Source organism: Passer domesticus, chromosome 37, assembly GCF_036417665.1.
Source record: "Passer domesticus isolate bPasDom1 chromosome 37, bPasDom1.hap1, whole genome shotgun sequence".
In the NCBI taxonomy this organism is placed as follows: domain Eukaryota; kingdom Metazoa; phylum Chordata; class Aves; order Passeriformes; family Passeridae; genus Passer; species Passer domesticus.
Genome location: NC_087510.1, coordinates 483355 through 510121, shown reverse-complemented (window position 1 = coordinate 510121; position 26767 = coordinate 483355). Strand labels below are relative to the sequence as shown.

The window sequence follows — 26767 nt, the reverse complement described above, 5'->3', positions numbered from 1 at the left end:
GGTCAGAAAACAGACACACCCCAAAAATACCCCAAAATACCCCAAAAACCACCCCAGTCCGTGGTGTAACCCTCCTGGGGGGCAGGGATTCAGAATCACCCCAAAAATACCCCAAAACATCCAAAAATATTCTATAATACCCCAAAACAACTCAAAAGTACCTCAAACCACCCAAAAATACCCCAAAATACCCCCAAAACCACCCCACTCTGTGGTGTAATCCTCCTGGGGATCAGGGGGTCAGAAACACCCCAAAAATACCCCAAAAATACCCCAAAAACCACCCCAGTCTGTGGTGTAATCCTCCTGGGGATCAGGGGGTCAGAAACACCCCAAAAATACCCCAAAATACCCCAAAAACCACCCCAGTCCGTGGTGTAACCCTCCTGGGGGGCAGGGAATCAGAATCACCCCAAAAATACCCCAAAACATCCAAAAATATTCTATAATACCCCAAAAACAACTCAAAAGTACCCCAAAAACACCCAAAAATACCCCAAAACACCCCCAAAACCACCCCACTCTGTGGTGTAATCCTCCTGGGGATCAGGGGATCAGAAACACCCCAAAAATACCCAAACTACCCCAAAAACCACCCCACTCTGTGGTGTAATCCTCCTGGGGATCAGGGGATCAGAAACACCCCAAAAATACCCCAAAATACCCAAAAAACCACCCCACTCTGTGGTGTAATCCTCCTGGGAATCAGGGGATCAGAAACACCCCAAAAATACCCCAAAATACCCCAAAAACCACCCCAGTCTGTGGTGTAACCCTCCTAGGGGGGCAGGCAATCAGAATCACCCAAAAAATACCCCAAAACATCCAAAAATATTCTATAATACCGAACAACAACTCAAAAGTACCCCAAAAACACCCAAAAATACCCCAAAACACCCCCAAAACCACCCCACTCTGTGGTGTAATCCTCCTGGGGATCAGGGGGTCAGAAAACACCCCAAAAATACCCCAAAGTACCCCAAAAACCACCCCAGTCTGTGGTGTAACCCTCCCTGGGGGGCAGGGAATCACAATCACCCCAAAAATACCCCAAAACATCCAAAAATATTCTATAATACCCCAAAACAACTCAAAAGTACCTCAAAAATACCCCAAAACCACCCCAGTCTGGGGTGCAACCCTCCTGGGAAGCAGAGGGTCAGAAACAACCCCCCCCCCCAAACCCCATTTTTGGGGTGCTCCCCAATCCCCATTTTCAGGTTGTCCCCACAAAACCCCCCCTAAGAACCCCCCCAGGACACTCCCAGTTCCCCTAAACCCCCCAAAATCCTCAGATACCCCCATGGATCCCTCCCAAAACCCCCCTAAGACCCCCCCAGGACACCTCAATTCCCTTAGCACCCCCCAAACCCCCCCCAGAGACCCAAACCCCCCCAGACCCACCTCGATGTCGAAGTCGACCTCCCCCGGCTCCCGCACCCGGTTGGGGTCAGAGCAGGGCTTGGCCCGGGGCAGCTTCCGGGGGAGCCCTGGGGACACCCCAAAAACGGGATTGGGGTCACCCCAAAACTGGATTGGGGTCACCCCAAGAAAGGGATTGGGGTCACCTCAAAAACAGAACTGGGGTCACCCCAAAAACAGAACTGGGGTCACCCCAAAAACAGGATTGGGGTCACCCCAAAAACAGAACTGGGGTCAGGACCCCGGAAATGGGGGATTGGGATCACCCCAAAAACAGGATTGGGGTCACCCCAACCACAGGATTGGGGTCACCCCAAAAACAGGATTGGGGTCACCCCAACCACAGGATTGGGTCACCCCAAAACAGGATTGGGGTCAGACCCCGAAAATGGGGATTGGGGACACCCCAACAACAGGATTGGCGTCACCCCAAAAACAGAACTGGGGTCAGACCCCGGAAATGGGGATTGGGGACACCCCAAAAACAGGATTGGGGTCACCCCAACAACAGGATTGGGGTCAGACCTCATAAATGGGGATTAGGGTCAGATCCCAAAAATGGAATTGGGGATTGGGGTCACCCCAAAAACAGAACTGGGGTCACCCCAAAAACAGGATTGGGGTCAGACCCTGGAAATGGGATTGGGGACACCCCAAAAACAGGATTGGGATCACCTCAACAACAGGACTGGGGTCACCCCAAAAACAGGATTGGGGTCAGACCCCATAAATGGGGATTAGGGACACCCCAAAAACGGGACTGGGGACTGGGGTCACCCCAAAAACAGGATTGGCATCACCCCAAAAACAGGATTGGGGTCAGACCCCGAAAATGGGGATTGGGGTCACCCCAAAAACAGGATTGGGGATTGGGGTTGCCCCAAAGTGGGGATTGGGGTCAAACCCCAAAATGGGGATTGGGGTCAGACCCTGAAATGGGGATGGGGGACTGGGGTCACCCCGAAAACGGGATTGGGGTCAGATTCCAGAAATAAAGGTTGAGGGGGCGGGGGTCAGCTTTGGGGTGTTTTTGGGGTTGGGGTCAGCTTTGGGGTGTTTTGGGGTGAGGTTTGGCTTGTTTTGGGGGATGTTTTTGGGCTGTTTTTTGGGGATATTTGGGGTCATTTGGGGAAGTTTTGGGGGATGTTTTGGGGTCAGGTTTGGGGTGGTTTTAGGGATATTTTGGGTTGTTGTGATGGTTTTTGGGATCGTGTTTGGGGGATGTTTCTGAGGTTATTTTGGGGTGTTTTGAGGCTGTTTTGGGGATGTTTTGGGGGTACCCACGGGGCAGGCAGTGTGGCATTTTTTGGGGTCAGGTGTGGGGATGTTTTTGGGGATGTTTTTGGGGGCGGTATGGGGATGATTTTGGGGGTGTTTTGGGGATGTTTTCGGCGATATTTTGGGGATGCTTTCGGGGGTACCCACAGGGCAGGCAGTGTGGCATTTTTGGGGTCAGGTTTGGGGATGTTTTTGGGGGTGGTTTTGGGGATGATTTTGGGGATGATTTTGGGGATAATTTCGGGGGTGTTTTTGGGGGTGGTTTGGGGGTACCCACGGGGCAGGCAGTGTGGCATTTTGGGGTCAGTTTTTGGGGATGTTTTTGGGGGTGGTTTGGGATGATTTTGGGGCTGTTTTGGGGATGTTTTGGGGGTACCCACGGGGCAGGCCGGCGCGGGCCCCGCCGCGTGGGGGGGTCTCGTCGATCTGCAGCTCCTCCTCCGAGTCCAGGTCCAGGGGGGAGCTGGGGGGGAGCAGGGGGGGGGATGGGGGGGCGGGCGGACCCCCAGAGCCCCCCGGGGCGGCTGCGGCGGGGCCTGAGGGGGAGGGGCGTCAGGGGAACCCCCCTCCGCGAACCCCAAAACCCATCCCTGACCCCCTCAAAAAACCCATCCTGGACTTCTCTGAACCCCAAAATCTATCCCTGAAACCCTAAATCTCTCTGGCCCCTCCAAAACCACCCGAGAACCCCTCATCCCCCCCTGGAACCCCTCCCAGTGCCCCCCCCAAGTCCCTCCCAGCCCCCCCAAACAATCCAGAACCACTCCAGCTCCCCCCCCCAAACTCCTCTGGGATCCCCATGAGCCCCAAAATCCATCCCACATCCTTCAAACCCCTCTAGGACACCCCAAAAACCAACCCAGAATACCCCCAGGCCCCCCTAAATTCCCTTTTGGACCCCCTCCCAGTGTCCCCTCAAAACCCTCTGGATCCCCCCCAAGTCCCTCCCAGCTCCCCCAAACCCCCTCTGAGACTCTCCCAAATTCTCTCTGGGACCACCCCAAACCCCCCAGTTCCCCCAGTTCCTCACCGAGACCCCCCCGTTGGCCAGCAGGATCTGGGGGTCCCCCTCGGAGTCGGGGTCCGTCTCCTCCGGGCTGGAGCTGGGGGGGTCAACCTGGAGGGACACCCCGAGATTTTAGGGGAGGGGACCCTAAATCCATCCCCCCAAATCCACTCCTCCCCCAAACCCAGCCCTCCCCCATATCTGACCCTCCCCCAGTGCCCCCCAGTTCCTCCCAGTGCTCCCCCCATTCCTCCCAGTCGCCTCCCAGTTCCTCCCAGTGTCCCCCCAGTCCCTCCCAGTGCCTCCTCACCTCCTCATCCTCCTCCAGGGGGGCTGGGGGGGGGGTTCAGGGTCCCCCCCTCGTCGGGAGTGGCGGGAGTTGGGGGGGGGCTTGCGGGGCCCCCCCTTTTTGGGGCCTGGGACCCCCCAGGGGGGCCCAAAGGGGGTCCCCGACATCCCCGTGCTCTGCTGGAACAGCTCCTGTGGGGAGGGGATACAGAGCTCCCAGTATGTCCCAGTATGGCCCAGTATAACCCAGTTCCTCCCAGTAAACCCAAAACCTCCTCAGAAGCCCCCCAACTCCCTCTCCAGCCACTCCCAGTAACCCCAAAACCTCCTCAAAACCTCTCCCAGTCCCTACCCAGTCACTCCCAGTAACCCCAAAACCTCCTCAAAACCTCTCCCAGTCCCTCCCCAGTCCTTCCCAGTAACCCCAAAACCTCTCCCAGTGGCCCCCCATTCCCCCAGTTGCTTCCAGCTCCTCCCCAGTTGCTCCCAGTCCCTCCCAGTGCACTTCAAATCCCTCCCAGTGTCCCCCCAGTCATTCCCAGTCCCTCCCAGTGCTCCCAGTTCACCTCTGCCAGCCGGATCTCCCTGCCCAGTTCCTTGATCAGCTGCCCCGGCCGGACGGTCTCGGGGATCTCCTGCTCGTGCTCTGCCAGGACCTGGGGAGGAAAGGGTTAAAATGGGGGGGAAGGGTTAAAATGGGGGAGATGCCAAACCTGGGGAACCCCAAAACCTCCCCCCAAAAACCTCCCACCCCTGGGACCTTCCAAAATCCCTTGGAATCCCCTCAAAATCACATTGAGCCCCCCCAAAATCGCTCAGGACTCTCCCAAAATCCATTTGGACCCCCCAAAACCTCTTGGGACCCTCCCAAAATCCATCCAGAGGCCCCAAAACCCCACAGGATACCCCCAAAATCCATCTGGAGCCCCCCAAAATCCATCTGGAGCCCCCCAAAACCCATCAGGACCCTCCCAAAACCCATTGGGACTCTCCCAAATCCCCCTGAGCCCCCCAGAACCCCTCGGGACCCATCCCAAAATCCATCTGGAGCCCCCCAAAACCCCTTGGAACCATCCTAAAATCCATCTGAAGCCCCCCAAAAACCCCTTGGGACCATCCCAAAATCCCCCCGGAGCCTCCCAAAACCCCTCAAGACCATCCCAAAATCAATCTGGAGCCCCCCAAAACCCCTCAGGACCATCCCAAATCACCCTGGAGACCCCCAGAATCCCTCTAGACCCCCCGAAAACCCCTCTGAACTCCCCCCAAAACCCCTCTAGACCCCCTCAAACCTCTCGGCGGGTCCAGGCTCGGAAGGCCCCGGTCAGGGCTCGGGCTCCCAGCACCAAATAAGCCGCGGGGTGCCGGCGGTTCTCTCGCAGCCCTGCACCCCAAAAAACCCCAAAAAACCCCACATTGGCATGGGAACCACCAAACCAGCATGGGAACCACAGGGACACCCCAAATTCAGGATGTAAAACTCAGTGACACCCCAAAAATTGAGGATGGGACCCACCAGACCCTTCTTGGGGGGATCCCCAACTCCCCCAGATGGGTTTAGAGCCCCCCCCCCCAACATTTAAACGCCCTCCAAACAAGTTTCAAGCGCCCCCAGGTGGGTTTGCAGCCCCCCAAACCCCCCCCCCAGTTGGGTTTAAAGCCCCCGCAGGTGGGTTCATAGCCCCCTAAGTTCAGTTTAAAGGTCTCAGGATGGGTTTAGAGCCCTCCCAGATGACTTTAACCCCCCCAGACAAGTTTAAAATCCACCCTGTGACTTCCCAGCCCCCCCAGTTGGGTTTAGAGCCCCTCCAGATAGATTCAACCCCCCCCAGGTGGGTTCTCAGCCCCTCCAGACAGGTTTTAACCCCCCCAAGGTGGGTTTTAAACCCCCCCAGGTGTGTTCCCAGCCCCCCCAGACAGACTTTTACCCCCCACAAATGAGTTCCCAGCCCCTCCAGACAGGTTTTAAACCCCCCCAAGGTGGGTTTTAAACCCCCCCAGGTGTGTTCCCAGCCCCCCAGGAGGGGCACCCACCTCGGAAGGTGTCCAGCAGGTGCCTCCCCACGTACCAGCAGACGGTCTCAAAATTGGGGAACTTGGCCAGGTCGGGGGTGTTGAGGCGGCGCTGCAGCTCGTACGCCCTGGGGGGGGTTTTGGGGGGTCAGGGGGGGCTGGGGGGGGGTGTTTAGGGGGGGCCACGGGCACCCCACAGCACCTGCTGGGCTGAGGGCACCCTGAAATTTTCTCTGCACGCAAAACTCTCACCCATCTCCCCCAAACTCTCCAATCCCTCCCTCATCCTCCTCAATTTCCCCCAAAGCCCTCACGCAGCCCCCCCAAACTCTCCCCAAAACCCCCCCAAATCCCCCTCAAAACCCAAAAACACCCCCAGAACCCCAAAAAATCCCTAAAACCCTTCCAAAATCCCCAAACCCTCACAGAGTCCCCCCAAACTCTCCCCAAAACCCCCTCCAAAGCCCCCCCAAACATCTCCAAATCCCCCTCAAAACCCAAAAACACCCCCAGAACCCCAAAAAATCCCTAAAACCCTTCCAAAACCCCCAAACCCTCACCCAGCCCCCCCCAAACTCTCCCCGAAAACACCCCCAAACACCCCCAGCACCTGATCAGAACCCCCCAAACCCTCCCAAAAGCCCCCTCCCCAACCCACCGGAGCTGCATGCCGATGTTGAGGCTGTGCAGGAAGTGCCCCCCAAAGGCCAGCGAGTCCACGGGGGTCAGCACGGCGTGGATCCAGCCTGGGGACAGACACGGGCAACTGGGAGAACTGGGAGCACTGGGACAGGCATGAGCAACTGGGGCAACTGGGGCAGGCACCAGCAGCTGGGGCAACTGGAGAACTGGGAGGGGCCACTGGGGGGACTGGGAAGGGCACTGGGAGCTGCAAGAGGGCACTGGGATCCACTGGGAAAGGAGAGGCTTGTTGGGGATTGCTAAGGAAGTTTTGGGGTTACTGGGAGCTACTGGGAGGCCTTGTCTGACCCCCACCCCCACCAGCAGACAGTGGGGGGGTCCCCAAGGTCATCAAATCCTCCCCTGGTGACACAAGTGACACTGGGGTGTGTTGGGGAGGTCTGGTACTGGCACAGGTGACAATGGGGGTGCGTTTGGGGTCTGGCACAGGTGACACTGGGGGTCTCTGTCCCTTACACAGTGGCACAGGTGACACTGGGGGTGTCTGTGCCTTATGCAAGTGACACTGTAGGTGCATTTGGGGTCTGGCACAGGTGGCACAGGTGACACAAACGACACTGGAGATGTCTGTGCCTTACACAGGAGACACTAGGGGTGTGTTTGGGGTCTGGCACAGGTGACAATGGGGGTCTCTGTCCCTTGCACAGGTCCCACAAGTGACACTGAAGGCGTCTGTGCCTTACACAGGTGACACCGCAGGTGCATTTGGGGTCTGGCACAGGTGGCACAAGTGACACTGGAGGTGTCTGTGCCTTACACAGGAGACACTGAGGGTGTGTTTGGGGACTGGCACAAGTGGCACAGGTGACACTGGGGGTCTCTGTCCCTTGCACAATGGCACAGGTGACACTGGAGGTGTCTGTCCCTTGCACAAGAGACACTGGGTGTTTGTTTGGGGTCTGGCACAGGTGGCACAGGTGACAATGGAAAGGTCTGTGCCTTACACAGATGACACTGCAGTTGCATTTGGGTCTGGCATAGGTGGCACAGGTAACACTGAGGGTCTCCGTCCTTTGCACAGTGGCACAGGTGACACTGGAGGTGTCTGTGCCTTACACAAGTGGCACTACAGTTCCATTTGGGGTCTGGCACAGGTGGCACAGGTGACACTGGGGGTCTCTGTCCCTTGCACAGGTCACACAAGTGACACTGAAGGTGTCTGTGCCTTACACAGGTGACACCGCAGGTGCATTTGGGGTCTGGCACAGATGGCACCGAGGCCGTGCCCAGCTGTCCCCGAGCCCCCCCTCACCTGTGGGGATGAAGAGGGTCTGGCCCTGGCGCAGGTGGCACCGGAAGCACCGATCCACCTGGTCCCCGAAGAAGAGCTCGGGCTGGTTCCGGGAGCTGCTCCAGGCCTCGAACAGCGCCAGGTTGGCGGCCGAGGGACGCGCCAGGTAAAAGATCTGCTCGCCCTGGGGCACACGTGAGGGGGGACACGTGGGACACGTAAGAGAGCCAGGTTTGGTTCCTCCAAAAATCCCCTCTAAAACCCCCAAACTCCCTCTACGACTCCTTAAACTCCCTCCCAAGATCCCTGGAGAACCACCCCTTGTACCCTGAGCACGAGGTACCAGGACAAGGTGCCCCCTCAGTCAACATTGAAGTCACTGTAACCACGCACCCCCAACCTCAATTACCCCAAAAAGCTCCCAAATCTCCTCTAAAAACCACCTAAAACTCGCCAGATTCCTGAAACACCTCCCTTTGTAGCCTGAGCACGTGGTACCAGGCCGAGGTGCCCCCTCAGTCAACATTGAAGTCGCTGTAACCACACACCCCCAGCCCAAATTACCCCAAAAAGCTCCCAAATCTCCTCTAAAAACCCTCTAAAACCACTCCCCAGACTCCTGGAGCACCCCACCCTGTACCCTGAGCATGTGGTAGCAGGCCAAGGTCCCCTGCAGTCAATGTGGAAATCATTGTAGCCACACACCCCAGCCCTAATTTCCCTGTAACTCCCCCTAAAATCCCCTATAAACCGTCCCAAATCCCCTACAAAGTTTTCTCATACTGTGAGAACGTGGTACAAGGCTGAGGTGCCCCCACAGTTACCGTAGCCCAACAACACCCCCAGCCCCAATTCCCCTATAACCCTCCCAAATCCCCTATAACTCCCCCCAAATCCCCTACAACTCCCCCCAAATCCCCTACAAAGCCCCCTCGTACCCTGAGCACGTGGTACCAGGCCGAGGTGCCCCCGCAGTCGATGTGGAAGTCGCTGTAGCTGTCCTTGGCCCCCATCAGGCAGAATTTCTGCACGCTCGGCCGCTCCCGCGCCGACTCCCCCGGCCACAGGTTCTCCACCCACGAGAGCTTCCGCACGATCCGCGGCGTCTGCACCAGGTTCGACAGCCTGGGGCACCCCAAAAACGGGGGTCAGGGGCTGGGGAACCCCCCCATGGGGCATGGGGTACCTCAGGGGGGAGAGGATGCAGTGGGGAATGCCAGGGAGGGGCAGGGTCTGGGATTTTGGGGCTCCCTGTGGTTGGAAGAGGAGGGAAGGAGGAGGATCTGGGATTTTGGGGGTCCGTGGGGAGCAGGATTTGGGATTTTCGGGGTTCCTGTGGTTGGAAGAGGAGGGAAGGAGGAGGATCTGGGATTTTGGGGGTCCCTGGGGTTGGAAGAGGAGGAAAGGGGGAGGATCTGGGATTTTGGCGATTCCTGAGATTGGAAAAGAAAGGAAGGGGGAGGATCTGGGATTTTGGGGGTCCTGGGGTTGGAAGAGGAGGGAAGGGGGAGGAGCTGTGATTTTGGGGATCCCTGTCGTTAGAGGAGGCGGGAGGAGGAGGCACTGGGAGCACTGGCAGGACTGGAAGGAACTGGGAATTACTGGGAGCACTGGGAAAGGACTAGGCAGGACTGGGAGGCACTGGGAGCACCGGGACCCACCGCGTGTCCGAGAACTCCAGGCCGGTGACGCTGAGGACGCGCTCGCGCCGGGGTCCCCCCAGATAGGCCACGAAGTCCCCGAGGCGCATGCGCAGCTCGGCCTGGCGGCCCACGTCCAGCACGGCCACCACCTTGTCAGCTCCTGAGGGCCCCAAAACTGCCTCAGCACCCCAAAAACCCCCCAAAACCTCTCTGTGTGCCCTGAAACTGCCTGAGCATCACAAAACCCCCCCGCCCCAAACCTCACAGTGCACCCCAAAACTGTCTGAGCGCTACAAAAACGGCTGGGAGATACCAAAACCCCCCCCAAACCTCCCTGTGCATCCCCAATCCTCCCTAAGCACCCCAAAACCAGCTGGGGGACCCCAAAAATCCCCCCCAAACCTTCCTGAGCACCCCCAAACCTGAATAGGGACTCTCTGGGCCCTCATCTGTCTCTCCAAGACCCCCCAACACAGCGTAAGAAGCCAACAAGGGAATGTAGTTATAGGGGGGACCCTGACCCTACTGTGGGGTCCTGGGGACTCCCCGACATTCCCAGACGCCCCAGACACCCCCATGCACCCCATACCATGAATGGAGGCCCTCTAGACCCTCACCTGTCCCCCCAAGACCCCCCAGTAGAATGCAAAAAGTGAATTTATAAGGAGGACCCAGCCCCTGTTGTGGGGTCCTGGGGACCCCCTGACACCCCCAGCTCCTCAAAAAGCTCCCCAGCCCCCCCAAAGCCCCCCAGGCCCCCCCCAGACTGACCGACGTGGTGCAGGACGTCGCGGGGGGTGAAGGACGGAGGGGGCAGGGTCATGCCCAGCCCCTCGTGCCGTGCCACCAGGATGGGCACGCTGAAGCTGTTCTCCTCCAGGTACTCCACGGTCAGCTGGGCCCCGCTGGGCCGCAGCAGCACCTCGTCCGCACTTGGGGGGCAAAGCAGGGGGGTGAGACCCCCGGGAGTGACCCCAGACCCCCTGAACCCCATAGGGACCCCCCCCAACTCCCACAGGGATCACCCAACCCCTGATCATTTGCTGGGCCACAGCAGCACCTGATCCATGCTGGGGGTGCAGAGCAGAGCAGTGAGACCCCCAAGAGTGACCGACACCCCCCAGGAGTGACCATCATCACTCAGGACTGACCAGAACTGACCCTCACCTGTGCAAGGGGTACAGCTGGACTGACCCTCACCTGGCACTGACCCTCACCTGTGCAAGGGGTACAGCTGGACTGACCCTCACCTGGCACTGACCCTCACCTGTGCAAGGGGTACAGCTGGACTGACCCTCACCTGGCACTGACCCTCACCTGTGCAAGGGGTACAGCTGGACTGACCCTCACCTGGCACTGACCCTCACCTGTGCAAGGGGTACAGCTGGACTAACCCTCACTGAGAATGACCAACACCTGGCACTGACCCACACCTGGCATTGACGCTCATCTGGCATTGACCCTCACCTGGCACTGACCCTCACCCAGCCCTGCCCTCACCTGGGGAAGGTGCGGCCCCGCAGCTCCCGGATGAACTGGGCGCTGCCGGTCCGGGCTGGACGGCCGGGATCCTGCTCCGGGGCCTTGGCCGGGCCACGGCGCCGCTTCACTGCGGGACAGAGGGACACGGTGGGGACAGGGGGACACGTGGGGACACACAGGGACAAGTGGGGACACAGGCACACAGGGACAGAGGCACACATGGGCATAGATACACACAGTGGGAACACGGACACACGAGGACACGGACACATGGGGACACACGGGGACACACAGGGACAGAAACACACATGGGGATAAAGGGACACACAGGGACATGGTGGGAACACGGACACACAAGGACAGACACATGGGGACACACAGGGAACCGGGGACAGGGGGACACGTGGGGACACACAGGAACACATGGGGACACGCAGGGACAGAAACAAGCATGGGGATAGAGGGACACGCAAGGACACGGACACATGGGGACACACAGGGAACCGGGGAACAGAAGTACACAGCAGGGATCCACAGGGAGCCCAGAGCATCTCCCCCACCCCCATCCCAGTGCATCCCAGTCCCACTCACTGGCAGAGGACGCTCAGTGCCCCCCATCCCAGTCCCTCCCAGTCTCCCCAGTCCTACTCACTGACGGAAGGCCCCCTGAGCACGGCGCACTGGGGGCAGTGGTACAGGTCGATCTCCGCCGCCGCCTCCTCCTCCACCCCCACGCAGCTGTGGGGACACCCCAGTAACTCCCAGTGTCTCCCAGTAACCACCAAGCACCTCCCCAGTAACTCCCAGTAACCACCAGCCACCTCTCCACTAACCCCCATGGCAGCCCAGAACTCTCTTTGTACTTCCCAGTCCCTCCCAGACCTTCCCAGTACCCCAGAGCCCCCCCAGACTTCTCCCAGTGCCCTCCAGTACCACCCAGGCTTCTCCCAGTCCTTCCCAATACCCCCTCGAGTCCCTTTCAGTACCCCTGACCTTCTCCCAGTCCCCTCCAGATGCCTCCCAGTACACCCAATACCTCTCAGTACCTCCCAGACTTGTCCCAGTCCCCCCCCCACTGCCTCCCAGTCCTTCCCAGATGCCTCCCACTACTCCCAGTCCCCCCAGTACCTCTCAGTGCCCCCTCAGCCCTGTTCCAGTGCTCCCAGTCCCCCTCCTCAGCCCTGTCCCAGTACCTCCCAGTCCCCCCCCAGTCCCTCCCAGTGCTCCCAGTCCCTCCCCAGTTCCTTCCCAATCCCCCCCCCAGTCCCTCCCAGTGCTCCCAGTCTCACCTGCCATGGAACCAGTCCTGGCAGCCATCGCACTCGATCATGAAGCGGGTCACATCGTAGGGCAGGCGGCACAGGCAGTACACGGGCACCGAGGCCATGGCCGGGCCCCCGGGGCGACCCCCGACCCTACGGACCCCCGCGACCCCCCCCCGGCCCGGGACATCCGCGTGCTGCCCGCCAGACCCCCGAAAATCCCCTCTAAACAAAAAAAACAACCCAGGAAAATGCTCTCAAGAACACACCAAAAGCAGCCTCACAAAAAACCCTCAAGCAGCCCCAAAAACACCCAGAAACAGCCTCAGCAAAACCCCAAAAACAGGCTCAAAAAACACCCCAAAAACACCCCTCAAACAACTCACTGGAAAAAAAAACTACTCAAAAAAAACCCCCAAAAACCAACCCCTCGGGTGCTCCCCTACAAACAGCCCCAAAGCCCCCCCAAAACGCGGCCTGCAGAGGACCCCGAGGGGAATTGAGGAGCACGACCCCTCAAAAAAACCTATACGGGCCGGGGGCACCCCAAAAGGGCCTACAGAGACTTGGGGTCCCCCTCAGGTATTGATGAAGGCCTAAGACTTCCCCCAAAAGGGTCTAGAGGTGTAGAGAGACCCCTCCAAGGGTCACCAGGACTCAGGGACCCCCTCCCCGAGGCTTTATACGGCCCAGAGCCCCCCAAAAATGCGCCTACAGGGTCCCCCCGCCCCTATAGCGTGTGGGAACCCCCAAAAGCGCCGCAGGGCCCGGGGTTCCCTCACAGCGCCCGTGGGGTCTCGGCCGCCCCTTCCCCCCGCGCTGTGGGGTCCCCGAGACCCCCCCAAAGACCCTCGGGACCCCTTAAAAGCTTTGGGGATCCCCAAAAAGCCGCCGGCACCTCCTCAAGGCCGGCGGGATCCCCCCGAGGCCTGCGGGATACCGCGAGGCCTGCGCCCCCCCCCACCGCCACCTCCCGACTAGGCCGCAGCCCGCCCCGGCAAGGCCCAGCGCTTCTCGCGGCCGCTCCTGCGCCGCCGCCCGGTCGCCGCCGCCGCTGCCGACCCCGGGCCCGGTGCTGCCGCCGCCGCCGCGGCCTCTGCGCGCTCCGGGCCGCCCGGGAAAGTTTTATTCAAACGCGGAAACGGGGAGGGAGAGGGCGGGGCCCGGGCGCCATTTTGGCCGCGTCGCGGCGCCATCTTGGGAAGGACGAGGGCGCCATTTTGGGAAGGACGAAACGCCCCCTTCGGGTGTGCGGGGGCGGAGCCGCCATCTTGGGCGTGGCGCCGCCGTCGCCACCTTGAGTGTGGCGACCCGGCCGCCATTTTGGGAGTGGCGCTCACCAGCCACGCTTTTATTTCTTAAATTTTAGGATTTCTTTTTTTTTCTCGCGCTTTTTAACAATTTCCCCGAAAAACAAACGCCTTCCCCACCCTCTCGAACCAGAACACCCGAGAATTCACCCCGAAACCTTGCTGGCTTGGTGAAGGGGTGAGGTAGATGAGCGGAAAACACAACAAAATGACCCAAAAATTGGGCTGAGGGAAGGGTACAGGAATGAGAGGGGGTTGTTGCACCAGTATGACCAGTATGGGGGGGTGGGTCACCAGTAAAACCAGTACAGCCTGGTCTCCTCCACTGTGGTCACATGACAGGGAATTCCAGGCCTGTGAGGGGCTTTTGGTGAAAAATGGGAATTTTGGGGGCTCTGGAGTGTATTGGGGGGGGGGGGAAAGGAATTTTGGGATAAATGAGAGGTTTGGGTTCAACCGTTTGTGTTTTGGGGCAAAACGAGGCTGTTTGGGGGCTAAAAATTAGGGTCACTTAGTGTGGGGGACAAAAAGAGTGGCAAGGCCCAAAAAAGGAATTTTTGTGTGAAATTAGGAGATTTTGGGGCTGAAAATTAAGGTGATATCCTGAGGGAGAAGAGCAGGCCCTAAAAGAGATTTTCTGGGGGAGAAATGATGCAATTTGGGGAGCAAAAAGTGGGGTAATGTCGTGGGAGGGTTAAAAAAGGGGAGATAGGCCCCAAAAAGGGGTTTTGGGGTAAAACAAGGCAATTTTGGGGCCAACAAGTGGCATCACATTCACGGGGTGTGAAAAAGAGGGGCGGAAAGGCCACAAAAAAGATTTTTGGGGTGAAATGAGGTGATTTGGGGGCTAAAAAATGGGGTCACCTCATGCAGAGGGGGAATGGCCCAAAAAGGGAATTTGGGGGTAAAATGAGGGACTTGGGGCAGAAAACTGGGGTGGGCAGGGCACAAAAAAGGGGAGTTTTGACATGAAATGAGGGGAGTTTGGGCACCAGAAAGTGGGGTAATCTTGCAAAGGGGGAATAACCCAAAAAAGGGCTGGGTTGGGATAAAATAGAAAGATTTTGGGGCCGAAAAGAGGGGATTTGGGGTCAAAATGTGGTGCTTTTGGGGCCAGAAACTGAGGGGGTTGAATATCATACAAAGGGAATTTTGGGGGTGAATTGAGACCAAAAAGTGGGTTCAGCCCACACAGGCAGCAAAAAAAAAGGAATTTTAGGGCAAAATAAGGCATTTTTGGGGCCAGAAACAGGGGTTACACCACAGGACCCAAACAAAGGGAAATTTCTGAGTGAAATGAGGTCATTTTCGGGCTGGAAATTCAGGGTCACCCAATTGGGGGTTATAAAAGGGGGGTTTGGGGTGAAACAAAGTGATTTGGGGGCTGGAAATTGGGATTTTGACCCAAAATCGGGGGGTTTGGTGGGGGCAGGGTGTCGGGACCCCCCTTCACTCAGCCCCCGGGGGGAGGGGGCTGCCCCCCCCACGCAGGGCGGGCTTGGGGGGGGGCAGCTCCCCCCATTTTCGGGGAGTCCCACGGGTGCCGCGCAGGGTGGAGACCCACGAGGAGGTGGCCTGGGGGAGGAAGGAGGGAAAAAAATGGGGGTTCAGGTTTTGGGGATTCCCCCCAGACCCCCAAAAAGGGGTGAAGGGTACCTCCAGCCCCCCACACCCCAAAAAATGAGTGTGGAAACCCCCCCAGACACCAGAAAAGGGAGTTCAGGGTTCCCCAGCAAGCCATGCCAGCCCTCCAAGATGCCCCCAGCCCCCCAAAAATGGGGTGAAGCCCTACAAAAGATCCCCCCATACGCCTAAAAAGGGGGTTCAGCCCCCTAAAAGCAACTCCAACCCCTCCCCAAAAAACACTCTCAGCTTCCCACCCACCCCCAGCCCCCCAAAAATGGGGAGCAGCTCCCCCCAGCCCCCCAATAACCATCTCAAGCCCCCCAAAAAAATCCCCCCAGATCCCTAAAACTGGGATAAAGAGCCCCTCCAGCCCCCCCAAAAAGGGGTGCAGGCCTCCCAGCCCCCCACCAAATGATCCCTACAGACCTCCCTAAAATGGAGCCCCCCAAAATCCCCCCACCTGGGCCCTGGCTGTGTCCTGGACCCACTCGTCCACCAGCCGGTGCAGGTCGTCGGTGAAGAGCCCCTTTTTTGGGGGGGCCGGAGGGGTCGGGGGGCCCGGGGAGGGGGCTGAGGCCTCTGCAGGTAGGGGAGAGGAATTGGGAAAAGTGGGACCCTAAAACCTCTTTTTACCCCAAGCCCTGCACCCCCAAAATCCCTCCCTGCACCCCAAAACTTCCCCTTTTTACCCCAACCCCCTTCCCCCCACCCCAAAATCCCCCCTTTGCACCCCAGAATCCTCTCTTTGCACCCCAAACCCCCTTTCGCATCCCAAAATCCCCCTCCCGTGGCACCCCAAAACCCCTCCCTGCACCCCAAAACCTCTTTTTTACCCCAACCCCTTCCCCCACCCCAAAATCCCCTCTTTGTACCCCAAAATCCCGCACCCCGAAATCCCCTCCTAGCCCCCCAAAATCCCCCTTTTGCACCTCAAAATCTCCGCACCCCAAAATCCCCTCCTTGCCCCCCAAAATCCCCCCATTGTCCCCCAAAATCCCCTCCTTTCCCCCCAAACCTGTCAGGGCCACGCCCCGGCCCCGCCCTCGTGCCCGGGCCCCCCGAGGCCGCCGCGGGGACCCCCCGAGGCCGCGCTGGAGTGGGGTCCCGCCGCCCCCTCCCCATTTCGGGGGGGTCCCCCCGGGCCTCTTTGAGGGCTCGGAGCCGCCGGTGCAGCTCCCGCAGTTCCCGGTCCTGCCGTGCCCGCAGCTCCAGAACCTCCTGGATGTGCCTGGGGGGGCAGGGGGGGTCACAGGGGGTCCCCAAAACCCTTCCCGGGACCCCCAAAACCCTTCCCAGAACCCTCAAAACCTTCCTGGGACCCCCAAACCCTTCCCAAGACCCCCCCAAACCCCAACAAAGTCCCAGTCATGCCACAGTGGCAGCTCCAGCATCTCCTGGAAGTGCCTGAGTGGGGTCAGGGGGTGTCCCTAAACCCCTCCAAGCCCCCTTGGGACCCCCAAAATCTCCTCAGGACCCCCCAAACCACCCCCCAAAAGCCCCTCACTCACTTTTCCCGCAGCCGCCGCAGCTGCTCCCGCAGCGCCTCGTCCTCGGGCTCCGAGTCCCCATCGCTGCTCAGGGGGGTCTCGGGGGACCCCGGGGGGAGCAGGGGGGCCCCGGGGGGGTGCGGGGGTCCCCCCAGCCCCCCGCTCTCACTGCCCGAGCTGGGGCCCCCCCAGTCGCCCTCAGGGTCGGGGGGCTCAGGGGGTGGCTGGGGAGGGACAGGGGGAGAGAGGGGTGACAGGAGATGGGGGTGAAGGGTGGGGCTGGGGGAGATTTGGGGTCCCTGGGGCAGTTGGGGGGGTCCCTGGGACAGACATGGGGGTCTCCAGGGTAGTTTTGGGGATCTCCAAGGCAGTTTGGGGGGTCCCTAGGGCAGTTTGGGGGTTCCTTGGGACAGTTTGGGAGTCTCTGGGGTCCCTGGGGCAGATTTGGGGTCTCTGGGGTGGTTTGGGGGTCCCTGGGATAACTCTGGGGTCTCTTGGGGTAGTTCTGAGGTCTCTGGGGCAGTTTTGGGAGGGTTCCTGTGGCAGTTTTAGGGTTCTTGGGGCACTTTGGGGTCCCCAACACCCACCTGGCAGTGCCCTCGCCTTGGGGGGTCCCCGAGTTCCTCTGGCTCCTCTGTGGGACAGGGGGGTCAGTGGGGGGGGCACAGGGGTTAAATGGGGGTACAGGGGGATATGGGGTGAAATGGGGGGTGTAAATGGGGGTACGGGGGGGCACACAGGGGGGTGGAAATGGGGGTACGGGGGGCACACAGGGGGTGTAAATGGGGGTACAGGGGGGCACATGGGGGGTGTAAATGGGGGGCACATGGGGGGATACATGAAGGGCTACAAATGGGGGACACAGACGGGGTTTAGGGGTGCATGGGGGCGCAGATGGGCTCCCCAGGGGTTTCGGGGTCCCCCCCCCGTACCTGTGTGGGGGTCCCCCCCGCCGGAGGGGGGGCGCAGGCGCCGGGCCCAGCTCTTGATGCGGCGGCCCCAGCCCTTGCGGGGGCTGCGCAGGCGGGGGCACAGCCCCAGCGGGAACGAGGCACCCCCGGGCGGGGGGCAGGCGGGGGGCACGGCCTGCGGGACGGGAACGGGCTTGGGAACGGGAATATGGGAATGTGGGAATGTGGGAATGTGGGAATGGGAACAGGAATGGGAATATGGGAATGGGAATATGGGAATGTGGGAATATGGGAATATGGGAATATGGGAATATGGGAATATGGGAATATGGGAATATGGGAATATGGGAATGGAAACAGGAATGGGAACATGGGAATGGCAATATGGGAATGTGATGAGAAATATGGGAATATGGGAATGGGAATATGGGAATACGGGAATACGGGAATGGGAATATGGGAATGTGATCAGGAATATGGGAATATGGGAATGGGAATATAGGAATGGGAATATGGGAATATGGGAATATGGGAATATGGGAATATGGGAATATGGGAATATGGGAATATGGGAATGGGATCAGGAATATGGGAACGGGATTGGGAATGGGGTTGGGAACAGGAATATGGGAATATGGGAATGTGGGAACATGGGAATGTGGGAACATGGGAATATGGGAATATGGGAATGGCATCAGGAATATGGGAACGGGATTGGGAATGGGGTTGGGAACAGGAATATGGGAATATGGGAATATGGGAATGTGGGAACATGGGAATATGGGAATATGGGAACGGCATCAGGAATATGGGAAGGGGATTGGGAACAGGAATATGGGAATATGGGAATGGGAACAGGAATGGGAATATGGGAATGGGATCGGGAATGGGAATATGGGAATATGGGAATGGGAATATGGCAATAGGAACAGGATTAAGAATGGGAAAGGGAACAGGAATGGGAATATGGGAATGGGAATATGGGAATGGAAACAGGATTTGGGATGGGAATATGGGAATGAGATTGGGAACAGGAACAGGATTGAGAACGGGAATGGGAGTATGGGAATGGGGATGGGATTAGGAATGGGAATGGGGTTGGGATTGGGAATGAGGATGGGAATATGGGAATTGGGATGGGAATGGGATCAGGATTGGGGATAGGGATGGGAACAGGATGTCAGCACACACGGGGTACACCAGGGGCAGCGGGGTCTGGGGGTTGAGGGTTTGGGGGATACTGACATCTTGAGGTTAAAGTGACACCAAGAGCATGAGGGTTTGGGTTTAGGGTCACTGGGGTCTTGGAATTGGGGGTCATCAAGGTCTTGGGGATGGGGTTCTGGGGTCATTGGGGCGCTGGGGCTGGGGTTCAGGGACACCAAGGACTCAGGGTTTGGGGGACAGGGAGTTTGGGGTTGGGGACAGTCATTCCTGGTCTGTGGGGAACAGTGGGGTCTTGGAGTTTGGGGGACACCAAAGTTCTGGGGATGGGGACAGCAGCCTCTGGTCCTTGGGGACTGGAGGACACCTGGGGCACAGAGGTGTCCAGCTCTTGGGGTGGGGGACACTCACCTCTGGTCCTGGGGGTCCCTCCTGTCCCCAAGCACCGGTGACGAATGTCCCCACTCCTTGGGAGTCACCTGGTGGCTCTGGGGGTCCAGTGACGAATGTCCCCAGTCCTTGGGGGTCACCTGGCTCTTGGGACACGTCCGGCTCTGGGGGGTCGGGCGGTTCCCCGGGTCCCTCCTGCTCCCACGGGGCAGTGACTGTGCCCTGTCCCTGGGGGACACCTGGCTCTGCATCCCCAGGGATGAGGGGCTCTTGGTGGCCATTGAGCTCTGGAGGTTTGGGGACAGCCACGTCTGAGTGTCCAGGGCTGGGGACACTCAGCCCCGGGCCTTGGGGAACCCCCAGATCTTGGGGTTCAGGGTTGATCCTCTCTGGTGCCGTGGGTTCAGCCACCTCCTGGGGACCAGTGACAGCTGTCCCCAAAGCCTGGGGGACACCCAGCTCCTCCGTTTTGGGGACAGCTGACTCCTGTCCCTGGGGGACATCCAGGTCCTGGGCCTTGGGGACCCCTGTCTCCGGACCACCCTGCTCCGACGCTCCGCTCTTGTTTGTCCCCTGTCCTTGGGGACCCCCCTGGGATGTCCCCAGGGCTCTCCGTGCGGGCGGGGGTCCCCCGGGGCCTGCGGGGAGGGAACACCCCCATCAGGAATGGGGTGGGGGTGACACCCCCCAGCCCTGGTGGGGTGGTGGCAGGTCCGTGTCCCCTCCCAGCCCCTGGGGACGCACCGGTGGCCTCGCGGTTCCGGATGGTTTGGTTGATGCAGAACCTCCAGCGCCCCACGGGTGACGACTGGGGGGGGCCTTCTCCTGGTGGGGGGCGAGGGGTCAGCGGTGGGGGGTGACCCCAGCCCCCTCCCCTCCCCCACTACTCACCACCCGCTGGCGGCTCCAGGGGTCCCACCTGGGGGGAGACACATTTGGGGGGTCAGCGGGCGGGGAGGGGTGGTGGGAGAGGTGAGGCAGGGGCGGGGGGCAGGGGGAGCACCTGGGGGTCTGGGGCAGGGGTCCCGAGGAGCCCCCGCGCCTGCTCCACGATGGCCTTGAGCTCCTCCACAAACTTGTCCCGCTCCCCCTCCAGGACAAAGTTGTCCTCGACCTGCAGGGGGGACACGGGTTGGGAAGGAGGACAGAGACTGGGGAAGGGCACATGGGCTGGGGACACGGGGACACAGAGTGGGGAGGGGGACACAGATTGAGGGGGAAAATGGGTTGAGGAGGGGGACACAGATTGGGGACGAGGACATGGTTTGGGGGGACACAGATTGAGGATGGGACATAGGCTGGTGGCACAGGGACACAAATTGGGGTGGGGGACACAGACTGAGGGAGGGGGACATGGACTGGGAAGGGGGACATGGGTTTGGGAAGGGGACATGGACTGGAAGCAAGGGGCTTGAATCAGAGATGGACATAGGCTGGGAAAGGGGACAGGGACCGGGGCAGGGGACAGGGACTGGGGAGGGGACACAGGCTGGGGACACGGGGACAGCTCGGGGGTCACCATGTAGCAGGCAATGTCCTCGGGCGCATCCCCGTCCACGTCAAACCTGAAGGTGACCATCTTGCTGTCGTGGGTCTCCAGCTGGCACTCCACCGTGTTGTCCCCAGCTGAGGACACCTGGGGGGTGGTGACACTCTGTGACCGTGCCAGGATGTCCCCACACAGCCCCCCGGCCCCCAGCCCCACCCTGACCTGCAGCACGGTGAGCTGGAAGCGGGCGGGGCGCTGGCACGACGCGCGGCGCTGCCGGGCACGTGGCCCGGGGACTTCGGGGACATCGGGGACACGCAGCAGGGACGCGGCCTCGGCGGGCACCGAGGGGTCCTCGGGGCCAGGGAGCGTAGGGGGTTGTGGCATTGGGGATGGTGGTGGCATCTCTGGGGCTGGTGGCATCCCCATGGCTGGTGGCATCATGGATGGGGCTGGCATCTCTGGAGCTGGTGACATCCCTGGGGCTGGTGGCAGCACAGATGGAGATGGCACCGCTGGGGCTGGCGGCATCATGGATGAAGTTGGCATCCCTTGGGCTGGTGGCATCATGGGTGGAGCTGGCATCCCTTGTGCTGGTGGCATTCCTTGTGCTGGTGGCACCATGGATGGTGGTGGCATTTCTGAGGCTGGTGGCTTCATGGATGGTGGTAGCATCCCTTGGGCAGGTGGCACCCCTGGGGCTGGTGACACCCCCATGACTGCTGGCATCACAGATGGAGGTGGCATCCCTTGGGCTGGTGGCATCATGGATGGAGGTGGCATCTCTGGGGCCGGTGACATCCCCAGGACTGGTGTCATGATGGACAGTGGTGGCACCCCCAGAGCTGGTGACATCCCCACCACTGGTGGCATCCCTGGAGCTGGTGACATCCCTGGCACCAGCTGCGGCTGCATGGTGGGGACTGGCTGTGGTGGCATCCCCTGGGCTGGTGGCATCCCAGATGGCAGTGGCATTCCTGGACCTGGTGGCATTCCTGGACCTGGTGGCATCCCCTGGGCTGGTGGCATCCCAGGGGCTGTTGGTGGAATTCCAAGGCCTGGCTGCAGCTGCACCATGGGGACCAACTGTGGTGGCACCCCAGCTGGGGGTGGCACTCCTGGAGCAGGTGGCATCCCCTGGGCTGGTGTCACCCCTGGAGCTGGTGGCATTCCAGCTGGAGGTGGCACTCCCAGAGCTGGTGTCACCCCCAGAGCTGGTGTGCCCCCCGAGGCTGGTGGCACTCCAGTAGGAGGTGGCACCCCTTGCGCTGGTGACACTCCAGGAGCCGTTGTCACCCCCCGCAGCTGGCAGTGCCACCCCTGCTGCCACTCTCGGTGCCATCCCCGGCCCCGGTGCCCCGGGTGCCACCTGTGGCTGTGCCCCCACTGTCACCAACCCCCCGCCACAGCCACAGGGGTCCCCCTCAGGCCCAGGTGGCTCCGTGGTGGCTCCTCCGGTGCCATCCTCTGCTGTCCCCTCGGTCCCCTGGGTCACCTGCAGGACACAGAGCAGTGCCAGGGGGGTCTGGACCCCCCCAGGACCCCCAGTGTGACAGGCACTTACCGGTGGTGGCACAGGGTGGGGCACCCCATCCTGGGGTCCCTGTGGGTACCCCCAGAGCTGCTCAGATGCTCCGGTGACACCACAGGGACCGGGGACATCAGGTCCTGGGGCGTTTTCCAGGACCCCCCTCGGCTGTGGGGAGGGAGCAAAGGGGCAGGTCACTGCCAGGGGGGGGTCTCACTGGGGGCAGGGGGCATTTGTGGGGGCTGAGGGCAGTTTGGGGGGATAAGGGGGATAGTTTGGGTGTACAAGGGGGCAGTTTTGGGGGCACTGGGGAGTAGTTTTGAGGGGTTGGGAACAGTTTTAGGGGGCAGTTTGAGGGTCTGGGGCAGTTTTAGAGGGCAGTTTGAGGGTCTGGAGGCAGTTCTGGGTGACCTGGGGCAGTTTTGGGGGCACTGGGGGCAGTTTTAGGGGGCAGTTTGAGGGTCTGGGGCAGTTTTAGAGGGCAGTTTAAGGGTGTGGGGGCAGTTCTGGGTGTCCAGGGGCAGTTTTGGGGTCTCACCAGGGCCGGGCGGGGGCTGCTCCCGCAGCAGCTGCTGCCGCACGTGCTGATCGACCTCGGTGTCCTCGCTCTCGGGGCCCCCCCGGCTCTCAGGGCCCCCCCTGCTCTCCGCCTGCTTCTTCTCCCGCGTCTTCCTCACCAGCGCCAGCCGGTCCCGGATGGATTTGGCCACAGCCTTGGAGTCGCTCTCGTGGAAGAACCCGGATTTCACCTGAGGGGGAAAATTGGGGTGTCTAGGGTGGGCACTGAGAGCTGGAGGGGCTCGGGGCTGGTTCTAGAATTTTGGTGTGTGTTGGTTTTGGGAGAGGTCCAAGGTGAGGTTAAATGATGAGTTCAAGGGTGTCATTGGTTTTGGGAGAGGTTCAAGCTGAGGTTGAGAGATGAATTTTGAGGTAACTTTTGTTCTGGAAGGGGCTCAAGAAGAGTGGGAGGGACCAACTGTTGGGTTCCTGGGTGGATTTTGAGGTGTCACTGCCTTTGGGGATGTTCAAGATGAGCTTGACCCACAATTTTGGAGGTTGATTGCATTTGGGGAGAATCGAGACCAATTAGGGGCCAGTCCTGAGGATTTTTGGGGTCACGCCCTCACCATCTCATAGGCCACCTCCTCAGGGACATCGGCGTCCAGGTTGAAGCTGAACTCGATGGCCTCGTTGTCCTTGTGCTTGCCCTTGAGCTTTTTGGGGTCCTCCACCCAGAGCCGCAGCGCCAGCGCCGGGTCCAGCCCCGCGTCGTCCTCGGCCAGCTCCACGCGCAGCCCCGTGTCCTCGGCGAAGAACGCGTGGTCCAGCAGGTCCCGGATGGACAGCCTGGCGTGGGGGTGGGGGGTGTGGTCAGTGTGGTCACTCCTGGGGGGCTGCAGGGGTCCCAGACCACCACCCCACCCCACCTCTCAGCCTTGTTCTGCCGGATGCAGCCCTCGATGATCTCCTTCACCTCGGGGTCCGTCACCTTGTGGAAACTCGCCGGCTTGATGCCCTGTGGGGGGACACGGTGACTTGGGGGGCTCTGAGGGAGGGTTGGGGGTCTCAGGGGCTGGTGGGACACCCACGCTGGTGACTTTGCGGTAGATCTGGGCGGCGTTCTGGCACTCAGAGTACGGGTACTCGGACGTGCCCATCTCCAGCATGCACATCCCAAAGGCGTAGACGTCCACGGACTCGTCGTAGCGCTCCTCGTACATCTCGGGGGCCATGAACTCGGGGGTCCCTGTGGGGTGGGCGGTCAGGGGCGGCCCTCGGGGGCGTCCCCGAGGTCCCCACGGCGCTCACCGATGACGCTCTTGGCGAAGGACGTGCGCATGAGCGTGGCCAGCCCCAGGTCGCCGATCTTGACGGAGCCGGTGGGGCCGGTGATGAAGATGTTGTCGCACTTGAGGTCACGGTGGATGATGGGCGGCGTCCTCGTGTGCAGGAACTGCAGCCCCTTCAGGATCTGCCGGCACCAGCTCCGCAGCACCTTCGGCTTCATCACCTTGAACCTCTTGAGGTACCTGTGGGGTCCCGTCAGCCACGCCCGGACCCCCCCCGGCATCCCCCCACGCCCCCAACTCACGTCTTGAGGGTGCCCGAGGTCATGAGCTCGGTGACGAGGACGATGCACTTCTTGCCGCGGAGAGAGGACTCCCAGGAGTCGTAGAAGCGGACGATGTTGGGGTGCTGCAGCCCCTTGAGCATCTCGGCCTCCTCCTTGAAGCGCTGCTGCTCTGCCTTGGTCAGCTTGCGGTCCTGGGGGGCACAGACACACCCCAAGGTCTGGCAGCAGCGTTGGCTCCGGGTTCCAGGGTCAGCGTTAGCAGCCCCAGCCCCAGGATTGTCATAATTATCATCGTTTTCATCATCATTCTCCAGCCCCAGGATCATCATCATGCATAAACCTCAGGGTTGTTAACAGCCCCATCATCATCTTCATCATCATCATCATTATCCCACAACTCCACCACCATCATCACCATCATCCCCAAACTCCAGGGTTGTCATCATCATCATCATCATCATTATTCCCCAACCCCAGTATCACCAACACCCCTAAAGCTCGGGGTCATTGCCATCATCATCATCATCATCATCATTATTCCCCAACCCCAGTATCACCAACACCCCTAAAGCTCGGGGTCATTGCCATCATCATCATCATCATCATCATCATCATCATCATCATCATCATCATGTCTAAATCTCAGGATCATTGCCAGCATCATGATCATCATCATCATTATCATCCCCCAGTCCCAGACTCACCATCATCATCATCACCATCATCAATTCCAGCATCATTATCATCATCACTTCTAAGTTCCAGAATCATTTTCATCATCATCATCCCCAAATCCCAGGGTCACCATCATCCCCATCCTCAGTCCCCAGGACCACCACTGACACTCCCAAACCTTCAGGATCATCATCATCATCACCAATGTCCCAACTCCAGGGTCATCGTCCTCACCCCCAAACTCTGTCGTCATCATCATCATCATCATCATCATCATCATTCCCCAATTCCAGGGGGTAACAAAGCACTTTGGGGAACAAGTGGCTCAATTTGGGGGGAATTGATGGGATTTGGGGTGGCTGTGGGGTGCAGAGGTGGCCGAGGGGTCAACTGTGGGGGTTGTGGAGAATTTGGGGTCTCAGTTTGAGGGGCCAGTCAGGGGGTCCATGATGAATTTTGGGGTGTCCCCATCTTTGGGAGGGGCTCAAGGTGAGCTGAAAGGTTCAAGGGCTGATTTTGGAGATCGTTGATATCAGAGGAGCCTCAAGATGAGTTTGAGGAACCAATCACAGCTTTGGAAGGGTTTCAACGTCAATTTCAGGAGCCAATGATGAATTTGAGAAGGCTCATGATGAATTTTGGGGTGTCCCAATCTTTGGGAGCGGTTCACGATGAGATCAAAGGACCAGCTGTGGGATTCAAGGGTGGATTTTGAAGATCACTGATTTTGGAAGTGCCTCAAGATGAATTTGAGGAACCTGTCACAGCTTTCAAATGGCTTCAACATCAATTTGAGGAGCCAGCCAAGGGCCTCATGATGAATGTTGGGGTGTCTGAATTTGGGAGAGACACCTCCCACCTCACTTCAAGGCGAGCTCAAAGGACCAACTGTGGGTTCCAGGGATTTTGGGGATCACTGACCTCAGAAGAGCCTCAAGCTGAGTTTGAGGAGCCACTCATGGCTTTGGAAAAAGTTAAACGCCAACTTGAGAGGCCAATCAGGGGCTTCATGACAAATTTTGGGGTGTCCCCATCTTCTGAAGAGCCTAAAACCCCCCCTCCCCCAAGAACCTATCACACATCCTCCCCATCCGACGACCCCAAATAAGCCAAATTTCACCTCCCACCCACCAACTCACCACCCCCAGCCCCCCAAAACTCCCCCCCCCACCGTCTCGGGGCTCACCTGCAGCTCACACCAGGCCACCTCCACCCAGGTGTCGGTGTCGAAGCCCTTGAAGACCGTCTTGAAGGCGCCGCGCCCCAGCTCGATGTCGAACTTGAGGAAGCGGCCGCCGGGCGAGGTGGCCACGGCCTTCATCTCCGCCTCCTCCTCGCCCTCCTCGCCCGCCCCGAGCCGGGGGTCGCCCCGCGGGCCGGGGTCGCCGCCGCGCTCGCCCCGCTCCTCCTCCTCCAGCACCTCCACGCTCTTGCGGAAGAAGCGTTTTGGGGGGGCGGGGGGGGGCCGCGGGAGTTTTGGGGTCCCCCAGATCGGCGGCCATGGCTGTCCCCACTCCCCCCCCACCCCCCACCCGCCCGTAAATTTTAGGGGGTGACCCCCCCCCCGCCGCCCCCTCGCCAGCCCCGGCTGCCCCTATGGATGAAGGGGGGGGAGGGGGCCGCGTGTCCGGGGGTGGTTTAGGGGGTCTGGGGGGGGGGGTCACCTCGATTTTAGGGGTGTCCCCCCCTCGGGTGGCACCGGCGGTGGCCGCGTCACCCCCTGCCCCGCGGGGGGGGGGGGGACCTGCGGGGGAGACAAAGAGGCTTCGATAGGGCGGGGGGGGGC

General features: G+C 60.1%; 2 protein-coding genes across 2 annotated transcripts in view; both read right to left on the bottom strand.

Annotated features, from left to right (window-relative positions):
• Positions 1-13514, bottom strand: part of PHF8 (PHD finger protein 8) — a 14276-nt gene extending 762 nt beyond the window's left edge. The window contains exons 1-15 of the mRNA XM_064402252.1: positions 12355-13514; positions 11718-11803; positions 11084-11192; positions 10355-10515; positions 9602-9743; positions 8879-9065; positions 7962-8124; positions 6666-6753; positions 6029-6135; positions 5287-5378; positions 4561-4650; positions 4017-4186; positions 3731-3817; positions 3081-3163; positions 1405-1490 (exon numbers count right to left, since the gene is read on the bottom strand). Coding sequence (XP_064258322.1) covers positions 1405-1490; positions 3081-3163; positions 3731-3817; positions 4017-4186; positions 4561-4650; positions 5287-5378; positions 6029-6135; positions 6666-6753; positions 7962-8124; positions 8879-9065; positions 9602-9743; positions 10355-10515; positions 11084-11192; positions 11718-11803; positions 12355-12452 — 1749 coding nt within the window. The 5' untranslated portion in view covers positions 12453-13514. The remainder of the gene's footprint in view (positions 1-1404; positions 1491-3080; positions 3164-3730; positions 3818-4016; positions 4187-4560; positions 4651-5286; positions 5379-6028; positions 6136-6665; positions 6754-7961; positions 8125-8878; positions 9066-9601; positions 9744-10354; positions 10516-11083; positions 11193-11717; positions 11804-12354) is intronic.
• A 134-nt stretch (positions 13515-13648) lies between these two features.
• On the bottom strand, positions 13649-26439 carry WNK3 (WNK lysine deficient protein kinase 3). Its single transcript, XM_064402251.1, is given in 21 exon segments — positions 13649-15212; positions 15724-15842; positions 16279-16351; positions 16353-16491; positions 16772-16974; positions 17338-17384; positions 17683-17836; positions 19237-19853; positions 19960-20040; positions 20107-20134; positions 20219-20329; positions 20735-20851; positions 20927-22090; positions 22135-22199; positions 22771-22981; positions 23360-23579; positions 23660-23748; positions 23822-23979; positions 24042-24262; positions 24325-24497; positions 26168-26439. Coding segments are annotated over 21 exon segments (4251 nt in total). The 5' UTR covers positions 26303-26439; the 3' UTR covers positions 13649-15086.
• Positions 26440-26767: the final 328 nt, after the last annotated feature.